Source organism: Oryza glaberrima, chromosome 7, assembly GCF_000147395.1.
Source record: "Oryza glaberrima chromosome 7, OglaRS2, whole genome shotgun sequence".
NCBI lineage: Eukaryota > Viridiplantae > Streptophyta > Magnoliopsida > Poales > Poaceae > Oryza > Oryza glaberrima.
In genome coordinates this window covers 25,252,269-25,269,083 of record NC_068332.1, presented here as the reverse complement: position 1 = coordinate 25,269,083, position 16,815 = coordinate 25,252,269, and the positions used below count along the sequence as shown (strand labels likewise).

General features: G+C 42.9%; 2 protein-coding genes across 2 annotated transcripts; both read left to right on the top strand.

The window, feature by feature from the left end:
- Positions 1-1,053: 1,053 nt before the first annotated feature.
- On the top strand, positions 1,054-6,656 carry LOC127780690 (potassium transporter 7). Its single transcript, XM_052307637.1, has 9 exons — positions 1,054-1,372; positions 2,212-2,455; positions 2,749-2,991; positions 3,111-3,164; positions 3,786-4,046; positions 4,135-4,187; positions 4,309-4,423; positions 4,512-4,766; positions 5,300-6,656. Exons 1-9 carry the CDS (start codon positions 1,340-1,342, stop codon positions 6,385-6,387), a joined length of 2,346 nt encoding a protein of 781 aa, XP_052163597.1. The 5' UTR covers positions 1,054-1,339; the 3' UTR covers positions 6,388-6,656.
- A 629-nt stretch (positions 6,657-7,285) lies between these two features.
- LOC127780695 (nucleolar protein 58) lies at positions 7,286-10,449 on the top strand. Its single transcript, XM_052307643.1, has 6 exons — positions 7,286-7,507; positions 8,641-8,801; positions 9,361-9,422; positions 9,498-9,560; positions 9,679-9,750; positions 10,017-10,449. The coding sequence occupies exons 1-6, from the start codon at positions 7,404-7,406 to the stop codon at positions 10,074-10,076; spliced, it is 522 nt and encodes a 173-aa protein (XP_052163603.1). The 5' UTR covers positions 7,286-7,403; the 3' UTR covers positions 10,077-10,449.
- The last annotated feature ends 6,366 nt before the right edge of the window (positions 10,450-16,815 follow it).

Genomic DNA, 16,815 nt, shown 5'->3' with positions numbered 1-16,815 from the left:
TCTACTTGTGGTCTAGGTTCAAAAGAAGTAAACCAAGTAGAGAGAAGTAGTGGGTTGGCCCGAGACTGAATAGGAAGGAAGAAAATAAGGTTTTGTCCAAAACCAAAAGGTACAATGTATATCAATCCAAAAATGGTTTTACCCGTTGCAACGTACGGGCATTTTTTCTAGTATGATACTAATACTAAAAATCTGGACATGCCTATGTTCAGATTTATTATACTAGAATATGTCATATCCAGTCCTAGATTCGATTTTTTGGACGAAGGGAGTAGGTTTTAACAATTATAAGCTCGTTGGTAATTGGCAGATGAGTAACGCCAATTTTTGATGTAAGCTCTCACGAGCATCCTCAACCGACTCTACAGTCATACAACTGTAGTAGTTAGCAATTATTTATTCAGAAAAAAACCAATTTCTAACCATATCTAAATACGTATTCACAAGTTTTTTTTTAGACAGAGCCACGAAGGGAGTATAGCTATAGAGGTGTTTAATAGACTATACAAGGTGCCACCAAGCACAATTTGTTCGGGTGTTTGATTATTATCTAGATGAACCACGAAGCCTATCCCTATAAAAAAAGAAGGTGCATTTGGTTTGAGGTTGTCACAGCCATGGCACAAGAGGTCGCTTTTTGGCGTCTTGTCCATATTGGTTCTACTGTGCCCTATCCAACTATTAGGTTTAGTTTTTTTTTTGGACTCTACTGTGCCCTATCCAACTATTAGGTTTAGTTTTTTTTTTTGGACGGAGGGAGTACATCCTGACCGCAAGTTGGTCCACTGTCAGCTACGGCACACCAGATCCCAGCCGCTCGTGTCAAAATTGCACCCGTGCGTCTAGGTGTCCGCGTGATACGGGGCCCCACGGTCCAGGCCACGACCGGGCAGGCTCCTCTCGGCCCGGCTGGCAACACACGTCTCGCTGCCACCCCTGGCCCACCATCCCGCAGGGCGGCAGCATCTCCTGACCCCACACTCCAGTCACCCGCCCCGCCCTAAAACCCACTGCGCCGGGGCCCACCCCGCCCCCGCCTCCCCGCCGCCGCACCACGCTGCTCCTACGCGTTCTTCGTCGAGACGGCGACGTGAGCTCTCCAAGCGCGCGCTCTCCTCCGCTATAAAACCAGGCGCCGCGTGGAAGCTTCTCTCCTCTTGCTAGCCCCACCCCCTCCTCCTCCTCCTCGTCGTCGTCGTGGTCTCTCCTGCTCCGGCGAGGCGACCCCACGGCCGCCAAGGCGCGGGTTAGCTGATTTGGTTTTGATTTGATCTGATTTGATCTGGGGCTGCTTGCTTCGCGGTGCAGCCCGTCGTCACGGTGGGTGGGGGGGAGCGCAATGGACGCAGAGACCGGCCCGGCCGCGCCGCAGGTAACTTCCCCCAACCCGTCTCCGGTGGTGGATCGGATTCTGCTCGATTTCGAGAAGGGGCTGTGAATTTTTTTCCCCATCTGTTCATTGTTGGGAGGAGTTGTTTTTTTTTTTTTTTGGATAAGGCGATTGGGTGGGTTGTGTGTTGTGACTCTGCGAGTGGTTAGGACTCCGATGTGGTCGTCACGCCGAGGTGATAACGCGCGCGTCTCGATTTTGCTCGCCTTTTTACCGTCAGGAAGGTCTCGCGTTTGATTCCGAGAGGGTTCTCGTTCGATTTTGATTTCGCGATTTCAAGCGGGGTGCGGCGAGTTACTGTTTGCAATCTAATACGAGACGGTGCGGTCGTGCTGATCAATCCGGTGAACTTGTTTCGCTTAAATTCGCCGAAACTGAGAACCAGCTTGGTTTTAGAGCCAGATGTAGTTGATGAATCAAGTCAACTGTGCTTTTGGTTGGTGTTTGGTTGGGGATGGGGTTGGCAAGTACATTAGTATTACACATTTTTGCTGCGTTGACGCATTGGCATCACATTTTTTTTTATTGAGACGTGTACAGCTACCACTTTTAATCCCGACAATTCTAAATTTGCGTGATCTATAGTTGTTGGTTTTTCCCCTCGACAAAAGAGTAGTCTAATAAAAGTATGAGCTACCAATATCAAATTAATAATCTGTTTAATACATGCCCAGCTTTGGGCAACATCGCCATAAATTTGACTTAGCATCGCATATCTGCTTTCTCTCTTGTTTTACATACTGGACTGTACTGATCGGTTCTCAGTAATAGTTACTATTCACAATCACAGGGTCGGCGTACTGATGATTGTGCTTTTGCAGGACCAATGGAAAAGTTATTGCAGAACTATCTCTCTGCTAGCATTTCAGAGCTTTGGTGTGGTCTATGGAGACTTGAGTACATCACCCCTGTACGTCTACAAAAGTGCATTTTCTGGGAGGCTGAATAATTACCGTGATGAGACAACCATATTTGGATTGTTTTCGCTGATATTTTGGACTTTGACACTTCTTCCGTTGCTGAAGTATGTAATAATTGTATTGAACGCAGATGATAATGGGGAAGGTGAGTAACTTCATAGTACTATATGCTGGGTTATCAGAAATTTAACAGAAACACATACGTTGTATTTTAACTTATGTTCTTCAACTCCCAAAAGTGCTTGAGTTTTGATCGTGCACATCTGCCTAAGCCGATCAGGAGTATATAGAGGATCATATTCTGTAACAACTCACATATGTCATCATCAATAAATATGCTACTCCATTCTTTAACGAATTTATGCATTGTTCTGTCTAGTTAGTTTAAGAGTCATCTTTATCATGTTTTTTGATTGATTATAATTTTTGTTTATGTAGGTGGAACATTTGCTTTATACTCACTTCTCTGCAGGCATGCAAAGTTCAGCCTGCTTCCAAACCAGCAATCGGCAGATGAAGAGCTTTCAACGTACTATCAGCCTGGAGTTGGTGGCATTATTTCCTCTCCACTCAAAAGATTCCTGGAGAAGCACAGGAAGCTACGGACTTGTTTACTACTTTTTGTTCTGTTTGGCGCATGCATGGTGATAGGTGATGGTGTTTTCACACCTGCTATCTCTGGTATGCCTGGCATGTACATTAGATTAGCTTCGTCTTTCTTTTTTTTTTTCAATTATTCAACGCATGCTTTTTCACCTGGATGGTTTTGCTAATAAATTCTCTTGTTGTGTCTGCTGCAGTCTTGTCAGCCATCTCTGGTTTAAAAGACCCTGGCCCAGGAGGAATACCAGATGGTATGCCTTAGCACTGTCTTTTCTACTGCTTATGAGCTGCTAAGAAATTTGCTCAACATATTCCCTAGCACCAGCATTTTCTAATCATTTCATTTTCTGTAGCAAGCTGTTTTAAGAAAGTAGTCCATCTAGTCTTGCTAATTTTCTAATCATTACATACTGTCGCAAATTGTTGGCTATTTATAAGTTACCTGCTTTTTTTGCTAACTGTATGTCATAGGTTGAACTTCCTAAACTTTGGATCCGCTTTGGTCTTTGGCCTTATAAATCTCCCCTGGAAATAACATCCATACAAGATGCTTATTTGAATCAAAATACCCAGTTCTTATTTGAAGTTCATTAGTATCATCAAGCTGCTTTAAAGTTTTAAATCTGGATACCATATTAGGAGCATATTTGTCTGATCGAGTCATATAGTGACAACTTAATTCTAACTGAATTTGCAGGCTACTACAGTTGATGTAGATTTAACCTGTTAGATCTCTCAATCTCTCTCTCATACAATTTTCTTTTAGGAGACCATACAAGATTTTTAGTGCAGTTACCTATTCCAGCAGCCATTACTAGGGGTTTCTTTCAGTGAACAGCATTCACTACCTTAACTAACTTGCTGTTGTGCAGGTTGGGTGGTGTTCATTGCATGTGTTGTGCTTGTTGGCCTGTTTGCACTGCAACACCGAGGAACTCATAGGGTAGCATTTATGTTTGCGCCCATTGTTGTAGTATGGCTGTTGAGTATTGGTGTTATTGGGCTTTATAATATCATCCACTGGAACCACAGAATATTTCTTGCTCTTTCTCCACATTATGTTATAAAGTTCTTCAAGATGACAGGAAAAGATGGTTGGCTTTCTCTTGGAGGAGTACTTCTTGCTATAACAGGTGAATTTGAATAGCCCTTCTATGTGGCTCAAGCCATTTATCTTACAATTTTAGTGAATGGGTTTCCTAATAATTTCTGTGACTTCAGGTACTGAAGCTATGTTTGCTGATCTTGGCCACTTCACTGCTGCATCTATTAGGGTATGCTGCAAGTTGCAACATAAAATTCCCATTTTTTTTGGGGATGCATATTGCATCCTAAGTTATTAAGGTGGTATTTGTCATTCTATCGTTGTGACTCCAGCTCTTGTCCTGCTTGTAGTTGGCTTTTGTTGGTGCCATATATCCCTGTCTTGTGCTGCAATACATGGGGCAGGCTGCATTTCTTTCCAGAAACATGTCAGCTGTAGAAGATAGCTTTTACCAATCTGTACCAAGTAATCTTCATAACTCCAAGCATATTTTGGAATAATTTGTTTTGTATGTTGCCAAGAATTCTTGCTTCATATTGCATCATATTTGCAGGATCCCTGTTTTGGCCAGTGTTTGTCATTGCAACTCTTGCAGCGGTTGTGGGCAGCCAGTCTATCATATCTGCTACCTTTTCAATTGTTAAGCAGTGTCTTTCTTTGGGATGTTTTCCACGGGTTAAGGTTGTGCATACATCAAGGTGGATCCATGGTCAGATTTACATACCTGAGATTAATTGGATTCTGATGGTTCTTTGTCTTGCTGTGACACTTGGTTTCCGAGACACGACAGTTATTGGAAATGCTTACGGTAAGTTTGAACACTTCTTTATACTCTTAACTTTGATCAACTCAGATCTTCAATACTGCAGTAGCTAAGAAAACAGTATGGACTATAGGACTGCTTTAGGTTATAAATTCAAACAGTTTAGATCCCCTATTACCAGCATGCCATGTAAATTTGAATTTATATTCCAATGTTGAATAATTAAAAGGTTAAAGGAATGTGCATTATTAATTATAGTAGACAACAATTCTGTAATTCAGAATCACATTCATATAGCTACCTGGTTCCTCCTCATGGGGCATAATAGGTGCACCAGCTGTTATTTTTCTGAATAGGTCACTACTTAATAGTGACACTCTTCAACTTAATTTGGCGATGCATGCCAATGTATGCTTGCATCTTTTTGAACTAGGCTAGTTTATTAGCTTTCTTGTTTTCTCCTGAGAGATGATAGCTTTCTTATCTGATTCTCAAAAAACAAAGGAGTTTCTCATGCTATATTTAGTATTATGTTACTCCTATTGCAACTCATTTGTCATTTCCTCTGCCGATTTCAGGTCTTGCGTGTATCGTTGTGATGTTTGTTACCACCTGGTTGATGGCATTGGTTATCATATTTGTGTGGCAAAAAAACATCCTGCTCGCCTTGTTATTTGTCGTGGCGTTTGGGTCAATCGAAGCGGTGTACCTGTCGGCAGCAGTCACTAAAGTTCCTCAGGGAGGATGGGCGCCAATCGTATTTGCCTTCGTGTTCATGCTCGTCATGTACGTATGGCACTACGGCTCTCGGAGGAAGTACCTGTTTGATCTCCAGAACAAGGTCTCAATGAAATGGATCCTGACACTTGGTCCGAGCCTTGGGATCGTTCGGGTGCCTGGAATCGGTCTCATCTACACAGAGCTGGTCACCGGGGTGCCTTCCATCTTCTCGCACTTTGTCACCAACCTGCCTGCTTTCCATCAGGTTCTGGTCTTCGTTTGCGTCAAGTCCGTACCTGTGCCGTTTGTTCCAGAGGACGAACGGTACCTCATTGGACGGATCGGCCCCAGGGAATACCGTATGTACCGGTGCATCGTGAGGTATGGCTACAAAGATGTGCAGAAAGATGACGAGAACTTTGAGAACCACTTGGTGATGAGCATTGCCAAGTTCATCCAAATGGAAGCCGAGGAGGCAGCCTCCTCTGGGAGCTACGAATCTTCGGAAGGGAGGATGGCTGTCATACACACAGAGGACACAACCGGCACCGGTCTGGTGATGAGGGACTCCAATAACGAGGCTTCAGGCACGTCCCTGACAAGGAGCAGCAGGTCGGAGACGCTCCGGAGCCTCCAGTCCATCTACGAGCAGGAGTCCGGTAGTCTCAGCCGGCGTCGCAGAGTCCGTTTTGAGATTGCGGAGGAGGAGCGGATCGACCCCCAGGTGCGGGACGAGCTGGCTGATCTCCTGGACGCCAAGGAGGCCGGCGTGACTTACATCATCGGCCACTCCTACGTGAAGGCAAGGAAGAACTCCAACTTCCTCAAGACGTTCGCCATCGACTACGCTTACTCGTTCCTCCGCAAGAACTGCAGGGGTCCCGCGGTGGCGCTGCACATACCCCACATTAGCCTCGTCGAAGTCGGCATGATCTACTATGTCTAAATCGATTTTTCTGATCATGCTTGCCGTACTACCCAGTAATACTAGCTTTGTTTTGAGCTGAATCTTCTGTTGGTCATCCTCAACTGTGTACGTCATTTTGTTTGCTCTTTTATACATGTAATGTAGTTGCCGAGTTACCATGTGATGTAAAGATGCTGGCAGAACTAGCTTTAGCTGCTACCATCTGAACTCCGGGGCTTCGGTGATCTTGTGAATACATCCAGTTCAACTGTTAAAATGTTCAATGATAGCACATAACATGGCAATAAGTCTGAACATCTTTTGTCCTGGCATTATAAGTTTGGAGCATCTTTGTGATTTCTCGATCCGACGAGCTTTGTGTAATGCGTGCTACATTAATACTACTACATCAATTCTTAGCATGTCGTGGGATTGGGAAATGGATTCCCCTATTTCTGAATCTTGGATGAATTGTATTCATTGATCATGCTTTGCAGATTTTCTTCGGAGAATCTCGCACTATTTAGCCCTCGATTAGTTCCCACTTTTTCTTCAAACTTCTAACTTTTCCATCACATCAAAACTTTCCTACATACATAAACTTCCAACTTTTTTCTTTAAACTTACAATTTTAGTCAAACTTCCAATTTTGGTGTGGAACTAGACACACCCTTGGCCTGCATCATATGAATGTCTGAAGCACATGGAAATTATTAAAAGCCAAATTTTGAACTAGCTGTCCAAGTTTTGGATAAACTAGCCATATGAATGTTCTATCGTAGAAGCCAAAACAGTATGGAGTACAAAAATTCGTCAAAGTTTACGCGGACGCGTGAATTTTTATACCCGGACCCACCTGTATGTCATACAGAAGTACTCCTCCCGTTTGAACTCAAAAAGTCAAAACACAACACACGCTCCGGTCCAGTCCGGTCCGACTCCGACCGCGCCCAAAGAAGGTCCAAGAGCCCAACTGAACCGGAGGAGTCGAGCCGCCGCCTTCCTCTTCGCACACCTCCACCGACCGCCGCCGATCGTGCGGTGCGGCCGGCGTCATGGCGGCGGCCGGCGACCTCACCGACGAGGAGCGCCGCGCGCTCCGGGGCAGCAAGTTCGCGCCGCTTCCAGCGCCTACTGCCCCTTCCCGCCCCCAGCCCAGGTGTCGTATCGTATCCGTCGCCCCCCTTTCCTTCTATTTTCCCTGACTCCAGATCCATTCGTAGCTTGGAGTTTGCTGATTCAAGCGATTCGTCTAGTGTCACTTGTGGGGAAAGCTAGATTCCCGCGTATAAGCGGCTACTTGATTAGTTCTATACCTTTTTCGTGAGCAGATTGATCGAGCTAAGCTAGGTGTGTTTCCTTGCGAATGCGGATTAGGGTTTGGTCGTTTTGCTGTTTGTGTGATTAAGAGGAAGGAATTGCGTGTAGTTGAAGTTCAAATTATTACGTTAGGAGTATCATTTATGTGCGTTTTTATAGGCTTGTTGATTGAACTGGGATTTTGAGTTGCTTTATAGCAATTTCTCACTTTTTAAGCAATTAAGCTAGGAGGTTTGCAATTCTGCGCCTTCTTTTCCCCAAGGTGCCTCTGGTGCCTGTTGCCTGCACATAAGCCAAAAATGACAAAGTAGACTTGTTATGAAAATATATGCACAACGGAGACACGAATTTTTACGTAGAAAACACTTACGGGGAAAAACCATGAGCGCCGATTGGCAATGATCACTATTTAGGAGTTGATTACAAACGCAGGGGAATAACAATGGGACATCACCCCTTCCCATGTGGCTTACAATATAGCATATATAGGAGATAAAAGATAAGACTCCTAATAGGGAAAGATTTCAAGTCCTCCTAGGAAACTAATCTGAATATATTGCTAGCAGAAATTTGGATCACATATTTGAAATCTGTATTGCTGAGATAGCGAAATACTATATGTTTGACAACTATCATGTTTGGATTATGGTATAGCTGTGTTTATACTATGAATTAATCAGTGCCTCTTGCATCTATGCTCGCTTTTGGAAGTAAAAAGAGCGATGGTTCAAGTTCTGGTGGATTTTGCCTGAAACATAATATTAGGTTTAAACTATGGTAGATATCATAGCAGATAACTTGGAATATATTGTGTTATTGTTTTTCTCATGCACGAGTGACCAAGGAGTCTAGCTCTGTGGACTTTATTTTGTAGGCTTGCTCTATGTAAAGTATGATCTTCATGGGTTTTTGTTCTTTGTTATGCTCATGACATGACCCTGAAAGGCTCAAATACTGTACTCCTTTAAATAGGATGGCTCATCCTGGAGGACCACTAACTACAAACAAGGCTGCTGCTTTAGCAAAATTCCTTGAGAGAAAGCTTCAGCAGCCTGATGGGCTGGAATCTCTGAACCCAGACCTTGTCAAATTGGCTGTGAGAAATGCAAAAGAAACAATAAAGGCTAGCAAGGGTACGAATTTCTTATCATCTCACTGTCATATGTCTGGTACTCTGGTTCTTTGGAATGCATGTATTGCGTGTCCTATGTCATTATAGATTACATTATGTAATGATTTACGTAAACCAGTAATGGTGTGCATTTTAGTACAAATACTCATAAATCTATAAGAGCATGAAAATTAACCTTGTCTTACAGTTTATTTTCCCATTTCTTCTTCCGTAATTTGGAGCATTTGTTATTACATGTCTGCTCGATATTTTTTTTCTATGATATGATGGATTGATGGTTAAGATAGAAAATGGCTCAAAGGTGGGCTGCACATCTGTCTTATATAGGAACATGAAACTTCAAACAATTTAAACCTTAATTAGTAAAAACGGTTATAAGACTTGATCATACATTTATTTTGTCCATCCAGCTAATGCTAAGGTTGCTTGGTTTCTGCATTGTCTGCTAAGGTATTAGGATTGACCTACACCAGCGTTTTTCTCATTCCCAATGTTTGCCCATTATTAACTGTTTATGTGAACCAGTGAATTTGACCTACCATTTTATTCTGTCAATCTAGGTGAACCGTCAACTTCAGGAAGAATAGTACGGCACGTTTCATCATTCGGAGATTCTTCTGAGGTATATATGTTGATGATGACTTTCATATATAATTTGTTTATTTGATTTCCGCTCTTACAATTTCAAGACTATCAGGATTCTGATGATTCAAAAGATGGAGAAGAAGCCAAGGGGGTCAAAAGAAAAAGGAAGAATAAGGCAAGTATATGAACATTCACTTGAGAATGTCTGTGAATTGTTTCAATTTTGCTGCTTTTATATACCATACGCCGAAAGTTTTTTGACATGTATCTGACAGTCATATCATATTGCTCAGAAGGATAAGAGTTTTCAAAACGAAGGAGAACAGAGCAAGAAAAAGAAGAAAAATAAAAAGAAAAATCTAAAGGTAATAATACTGTAATACCCTTTTACTAGTTTTCCTTCACAAGAAAGAGGAGAATCAGGAGACTAAGCTTCTGGGTTACTGTCATTGCATAGTCTACTTGGTAAAAATCAGGGTCTAAGTACTGCCTTCTTGGCTTACCAGATGGACATACTCCGTTCATAATAGCACAGCCACACATAGCTATACCGTGGAAAATAGTTTGAATATTTTTAGTTTTACATATTTTTGCTTGGTGGAAAATACTGATGAACGATTCTGGGATGCAGGCTGCTAAAGATTCCAAGTCCCAAAAAGCATCGAAGAAGAAAAAGTTGAAATCCCTATGATTCTTTAACTTCTCTGGTATTAGGGAGCTGAAGGCGTTGCTGTTGTCATTTTTCTTGATTTCACTTTTTTGTGAGTCCCATTTCTTGTAAGCATTGTAAGCACTTGCTCTTCCTGGCATTTTGACACTGGAAATCCCATTTGCGGGCTGCATGCCTGTCACATGATGACCGGAAGCCACATTTGTCGAGAGAGGCAAGACCTCAAGACTAGCACTTGTATACAATTTACAGTGAACAATACAAAACCTGTGAAATCCAGTGCTGCAAAACTGAATTATGGGTGCTGGCTTGCTGTTTCCTCACCTGGGGCATTGAACTCAGTCAAACACGAATTTCGTTGTATTCTATACGATTCTTCTTTCTTTTGGTTGTACGATGATGCTGATATGATGATTCAGCTTGAGATGTCGGGGGGAAAATGAAATGATGGTGTTATTCTGAACTGGATATTCTTCCATCTCTCAAACGATTGGCAAAACCTGTCTGGACCTTTGCTTGCAGAATTCCTGCTTGTTGTGTCTTTTCCTGGGATTATGAGATCCAGTGATTGGGCGAATGAATCTGGCATACAGGCTGGTTATTTCCCGAGGAGTCAACATTGTCTTAAAAACTCATCATACCTCCCTGTAGGCCGTCTTACTGTAGCTGTGCTACAGTAGCATGATCTCCCAAGCTTGTGGCCATCCTTGCCTTTTTGAGTGTCGAACTGCGATTGCATTGCACACTGCCACTGCCGTACGTCTCGAATCCTGGCAAAAAAAAAAAAAAAGGCCCAAAAGTTGGGCTCTGTTGCTGTAAAATGCCATCCTATGCTTTGTTCATACTTATTTAAATATTAGACTATTACATAATATTAGAAAATATCGTAGACTAACTTATAAAAAACACAAAAATAGAGCTTGACCACTATTGTTTTTTTACAGTACCGGTGCAGATACCAATCTTAGCCAAGCCAAATGCAATGGCATAGAAAGGATGCTAAATAATTTGGCAATGCCAATTTTTCTTATCTAAACCAAATGAGTGACGATTTTTGCATGCCATTTTTTTTTTGGGCAATGATCCAAAGAGGCCCAAAACACAGGAGAAAAAAATGTTGTCATATCTCAATATCTCATACTATACGGCTAGCACTAGCCCTAGTACTACTCCAATAGTACAGTATAGTACTAGTAGTCTACTACTAGTGTATATACTTCTTGTTGGTTTGGCCAGTTGGGGAGGAGGAGAAGTATGAGGAGATGTTACCATTTCCCCGGTGGAAAAGGCACAGCCAAAGCAAACCAAACACAATCCTTGGTTACCATTTCGGGGGGCGCTGGCAGAGGCAGCTGACGCGTCGCCTCCTCTGCAGAACAAGTGAAGTTAGCCTCTCTCTCTCTTTCTCTCTCGTCTACGACTACACCATGCATCATCATCATCATCAGCATGTGCTTGCGTGAACAGTGCTCTACTCCTACACATATCATCCTATCCTTCTACCCCCGTTCCATCCATCTGTACTGTGTACATCATCTCGACTCTTCTTATCCTCTACACGCACGACACTTGGACTGCATGCCCGGTCGGTCAAGAGCTGAGCTAGCTATACCCATCACATGTATACATTTGACAGCTATATGTATATAGACTAGTGTGAGTGTGTGACACACTGGTAGTCGTCTACTAGTGAGTAGTGACTCGAGCTGCTTGCTATGCTATTGCTATCTAGCTACCTGTGTGTCATGCCTTTCACTCGCTCATGGCCGGGATTTACCTTTTCGTTTTGGAAATAAAAAACCCCTTCTCACCGGTTTACCCAAAAACTGATAAAATCGGGGATTTTCAATCAATGTAGTACGGAAACTAGCCTAAAACTGATATGTAACCCTAAATTGACCGTGGGCAGTTTCACGAAAACCAAGCGGTTCTCGTGAAAACCGATCGTTTTTTGAAACCTGCTCATAGCTGTATCTTTAACACATGAAAATGGTCAGAGACATTATGAAAATGATTATTGACCGGTCAAAATTTTTTCATATTTACCAATTTAACTATTTATTAACGACTGCAAAATGTCGTTGGAAAAGAAAAACAAAAATGCTATATGGGAGAAATGGAAAAGGTCAAAAACGATATGAAAACAATGCTCAGTTGGCCGATAATTTCTCCTTTTTAGAACAAGAATTTCTAGCTATCACCATTTCCATTCCTTATTATTGATGCTTTGTATGGTAACAAGAGAGAAAATTAAAAAATGTTGTAGCTAGGGTTGTTAAATGTTGTGTAAAAAAGAAAGAAAAGAAAACAGGTACTCCTACGTAGTAAGACACCAGAAGCAAGTCGTAGTTGAGTACAAAGCGAGAGGCGCGCCGGGGGAGAGTATGGCGCCGGCCGGTCGCGCGCGGCGGTGTGCATTGCGCCGGTGGTGCATACATAGCCCGCGCGCGGCGTGCGTGCGCAGGGCAGCTACCACAGCTAGCTAGCCGAACGATCGATCGATCGGCGCGGCGCGCGCGCAGACGCCGTCACGCACGCACGCACGGACGCGCACGCGCACGCGCGCGCCCACGTCCTGGGAGCGGCCGGCGCGGCGCGGCAGCCCAGAGCGCGCGCTATAGTAGCTAGCGTTCTCGGCGCCGTAGCCGGTGTACAAGTCTCTCGTGCGCGCCGCGGCCGTATGGCTCGGCTCTGTGGCTGTGGCTGGCTGGCGTCCCGCGGGGCAATGCGGCGGCGACACGTCGTCCCACGGGGAGGCCACTCTCACTCGCACGACCTACTGTTCCCTTGTACACGGCGTCGGCGTAGCCGTCTCCATTCTTTTTTACTGCCTCTACCTTATCATCTCACCAATCCCAATGGCATGCATATACTTTTTTTTTTTCTTTTACGAAACCATATGTTTTATGTTACGGTGTAAGTGTTTCAATGTTTTCTAAACGATCATATTTCCCGTCCTTAAGAATCTATGGGGAACAATGTAACACGAGGTACCAATATAATATAACCGTTGGTTTAGCAGGGGTATGATCGGGCTAACGAAAATGAGATACCGCTGCTAATCACTGCCCACTCAGCCAATAGCGACATCCTCTGTACCACTCTCTTCTCCTCTGTTCCATCTACCGCATCAAGTTGTCCGTGCCGGCCGTCTGCGCCGCGCCGCCATCGCACATCGAGGTCACCACACTACAGTCGCATCGAGGCTACCACCGGGAATGTCCCCATCTAGGGTTCGTGACCTTCATGCCCGTGCTCTCGCCACCATCTCTCGTTGCCCTTGCCTCTCGCCACCCCAGCCCTACGATTTAGGGTTAGTTTCTCTCACTGCTCTTCCCCAGTGATTTTTTTCCTATCGTGAAAGAGAGAAGAAAGCGAAACACGAAAGAAAGTGATGCCGCACGTGAAAGTACAGAAGTACCCTCTCACCCACGGTACCGCTTCAATGAGGTACGGACGATTTTTGACCGTTGGATGATGCTAGATCAACGGTCACGATTTGCCATTTGGTACTGCACAACCTTAAGAAGAGTAAAATACCTCTTTTAAAACTAGTTAAGTTAAACCAACAACATTAGTTAAGAAATCAACAAATAAAAATCCATACAAGAGTCCTTAAACTCAAATCCTTAGAAAACACACACCAAACTGTTTAGCAACTGATTAAGCTTCTAATCTTAGCAGTCGGTTAGCAGTTTGGAAAACATGCTAAAAGGAAAACATTGCCACTACTAGCTCACTACCGAACGGGGCTTTATAATAGAACTCCAAGACTCTGATCTCTAACATACATTTTTTGTCACCATTATTCTCTTAAGCAACAACGACCAACACCGATGTCCCCTGAAAATCACTCATGGCATACACTTCTACCATGTGTCTTACTTAAATCCAAAAAAACATATATATCTAGTATATAGTATGTAGATATCTACCACACATCATATCTCCATTCTTCTACCTACATAGCCTTGCCCAGGCTGCTGCTGCAGGGTCCAGGGAGTGGTTGCTGCGTGCTCTGCCTCTGCCTCTGCATCCATGATCATCCTTGTAGGCAAAGCTCGCACAAGTGGCCTAGTAGCTGGGACTGGGAGAGACGAAGATGCATTTCATCTCTGTGTGTATAATTGCATGTGTAGACAGTAGTAGTGTGTAGAGTGTAGAGCCAGCCTATAGCAATGTATGGTCAGGAGCCCCCTTTTGCAAGGAGCTGTACTCTCGTACTTGTCAGTTTTAGCTCCAACACATACACTCCTCTGTACTAGCTTCTTCTTCTTCTACTACTACTCTCAGTTTAGATATCATATGCTGCTTCACTGATCATCACCTGCCACCTGCCAATCCCAAGTAAACAAAAGAGTTAACAACAAGAAACCATGCACGCTTATGTTAATCATTGTTCAGTCAAATGCAGGACAATGCCATTGGGGATGATCAGACCAATCAACATGGATCATAGGAACTTGAAGAGTGGGAACAATCTTTCATTCGTTAGATCAGTGCCAAATCATCATCTTCAGTTGCGTAATTGCTTGTCATTTTTGGTGGTCGATATAAAATGGGACAAGTGTGCTGTAGTGCACTCTCCTCTTGGTACTTGGTCGCTTGTTTAATTAATAACTTAGTAATCAATCACATAGACAACAGCAACACTAACACTGTGAGATCGAACTGTTTGACCAGTACAATAACCTTGTCCAATCTGCGAGCTGAAGATTTGAACTTGATGCAGTACTAATTAATCGCCATCAATTATCTGAAAACTAGAAACAGAGTTTTCGTAGCAAGCACTGACAATTGTTAAGGTACCAATACAATTGGAATGATATCCACCAAAATATCTAATATATGGAAGTTTTTTGGAATTAGCATAGAGTCAACAACTGAAAATCAGAGTTCATATTCGAAATGATTAAAGTAAGCGTTCTATGTGGAACTTTTGTTCTGTGAATTGTGAGTGCACCTTTTCACTACTAAACTCTGTCTGATCTCCTTTTATTCAAACCACAACTTGGTGAGACAAATGTGCATGCCCCAAGTGGTCTTTTTCTACCTTTCCCTTGATTATGTTTAGTGAACTGCCTTGCATACTTCTACAATTGCGCACACACACACACACACACACACACACACACACACCCACACTGTCCTAGCATACATATTATTTTTTTGGGGTGTGTGTCTTTTCCACAAAACTTGTTGGTTCTATAAGGGAGGTCTAAAGTCAAAGTAGTGCAAAGGCCACCCCCAAAACCCGGGTGTGACCCTAAGGAATAGACAAGAACATGTGTCTTGTGTGCTGTGCTCGTTTCCATCATAATTATAATTATCAGTTTAATCTGGTCTCTCTGCAAATTAACTAACTTATGCATTTCTAGTACATCTTGTCAAGGCCATTGTGTGGAGCCTCCTTGCCCTTAGATTTCTCCTTTTTCTCCCCATCTCCAGTTGAACACCACCTTCTCCTCCTCCTCACACCTTTTCAGATGTCTAGCTAGGGCTTGACCTGACCCCATCTTGCAATGCAATATTTTCACAGGCCAACACATATATGCCAAATTCACACACAAGAGAGGGGTGTAGTAGGGGAAGTCAAGGTCATCAGATAAGATCTCTCTCTGCATGCACTCTACACATGTAGCTCTCCTCTCATTGTACTATACTTGCATTTGTAGGAAGCTAAGGCATTAGATGCAAGAATTGCCCCAAATGCAGCTCTCCATAAGAATCCAAATTCTCATTGTTCTCATGAGGGATGGAAGTCAAGGCTTTGTACACTCCAAGAAAAGCCTTTTCTAGATGCTCCAAAGTTAAACAAACAAGAGGAATTAACAGTGCTAATTTCACTCTGCATTATATATGCTTAATTAATCAATTGCAAACATTTTTTTCATAAGAAATAAAAAAATCAGCATATCCACTAGATTGATACTTCATCCGTTTCAGGTTCTTATAATTAACTTGAAACGAAGGTAGTATAAATTATGTGATGTTCTCTATTTGAAGCCTTTTATACAAGATGCTATTACATAACAGCTAATTAATTCATGTGGAGGAGAAATTAGACAGGTGGCCGGTGAAAAGTAGTATCCACCTCAGTTGTTGTTTTGCTTAAACCTCACATGGCACACACTTAACAGTCGGTCGAGTTGATGTTGCTATATACATTGGATGCATTACCACCTCGACGACGTCTTCAATTCGTCTCTCTCCGGTTTGGCTATAGCTCTAGCTCTCTCTCTTTCTTTTTGACTCCAAAAAGGCATCTATTAGGTTTATTAAAATGGCTCTAGAGAGACATGAAAGGGATAGTTCTCTTGTTTTGCTGATTTAATATCACTCCTTTCGATTTGTTCTCATTTGAACCTAACACCGGCACGCACATGCGCACTAATCTATAGAATGTCCATTGTGATTAAATTATCGGCAAGAATTCAATGGGAATTGTGAGGGATAATGATCGTTACAAGCATTTTATTTTAATTAATCTGTCTAGCTAGCTCATGCAAATGAACAAAGCAAAGCTTCACTAGAGAAAAGGAGTCAAAGAAGGGGAGACCCACTGGACCCTCACCTCATGTGAGTGTCACTCAAGGTTGCATGAATGGAACCAAAAGAAATATACCAAAAAAATTACACAGGGAATGCCATGAGAAAGAGTGCCCTTCTACACATTTCACACTGTTGTTCATCTAGTTTTGAGGGCAAGCTAACCACTCCATTTGAAAGCTTCTTAAGTGCTTATGCAATGAGGCAAATA

Bases quoted from the DNA above. Each gene is read 5' to 3' on its own strand.
- LOC127780690 (XM_052307637.1), top strand. From the start codon at position 1,340: ATGGACGCAGAGACCGGCCCGGCCGCGCCGCAG. The intron at 1,373-2,211 runs GTAACTTCCCCC...GTGCTTTTGCAG, and splicing joins CCGGCCCGGCCGCGCCGCAG to GACCAATGGAAAAGTTATTG. The intron at 4,767-5,299 runs GTAAGTTTGAAC...TGCCGATTTCAG, and splicing joins AGTTATTGGAAATGCTTACG to GTCTTGCGTGTATCGTTGTG.
- LOC127780695 (XM_052307643.1), top strand. From the start codon at position 7,404: ATGGCGGCGGCCGGCGACCTCACCGACGAGGAGCGCCGCGCGCTCCGG. The intron at 7,508-8,640 runs GTGTCGTATCGT...TCCTTTAAATAG, and splicing joins CCTTCCCGCCCCCAGCCCAG to GATGGCTCATCCTGGAGGAC. The intron at 9,751-10,016 runs GTAATAATACTG...TCTGGGATGCAG, and splicing joins ATAAAAAGAAAAATCTAAAG to GCTGCTAAAGATTCCAAGTC.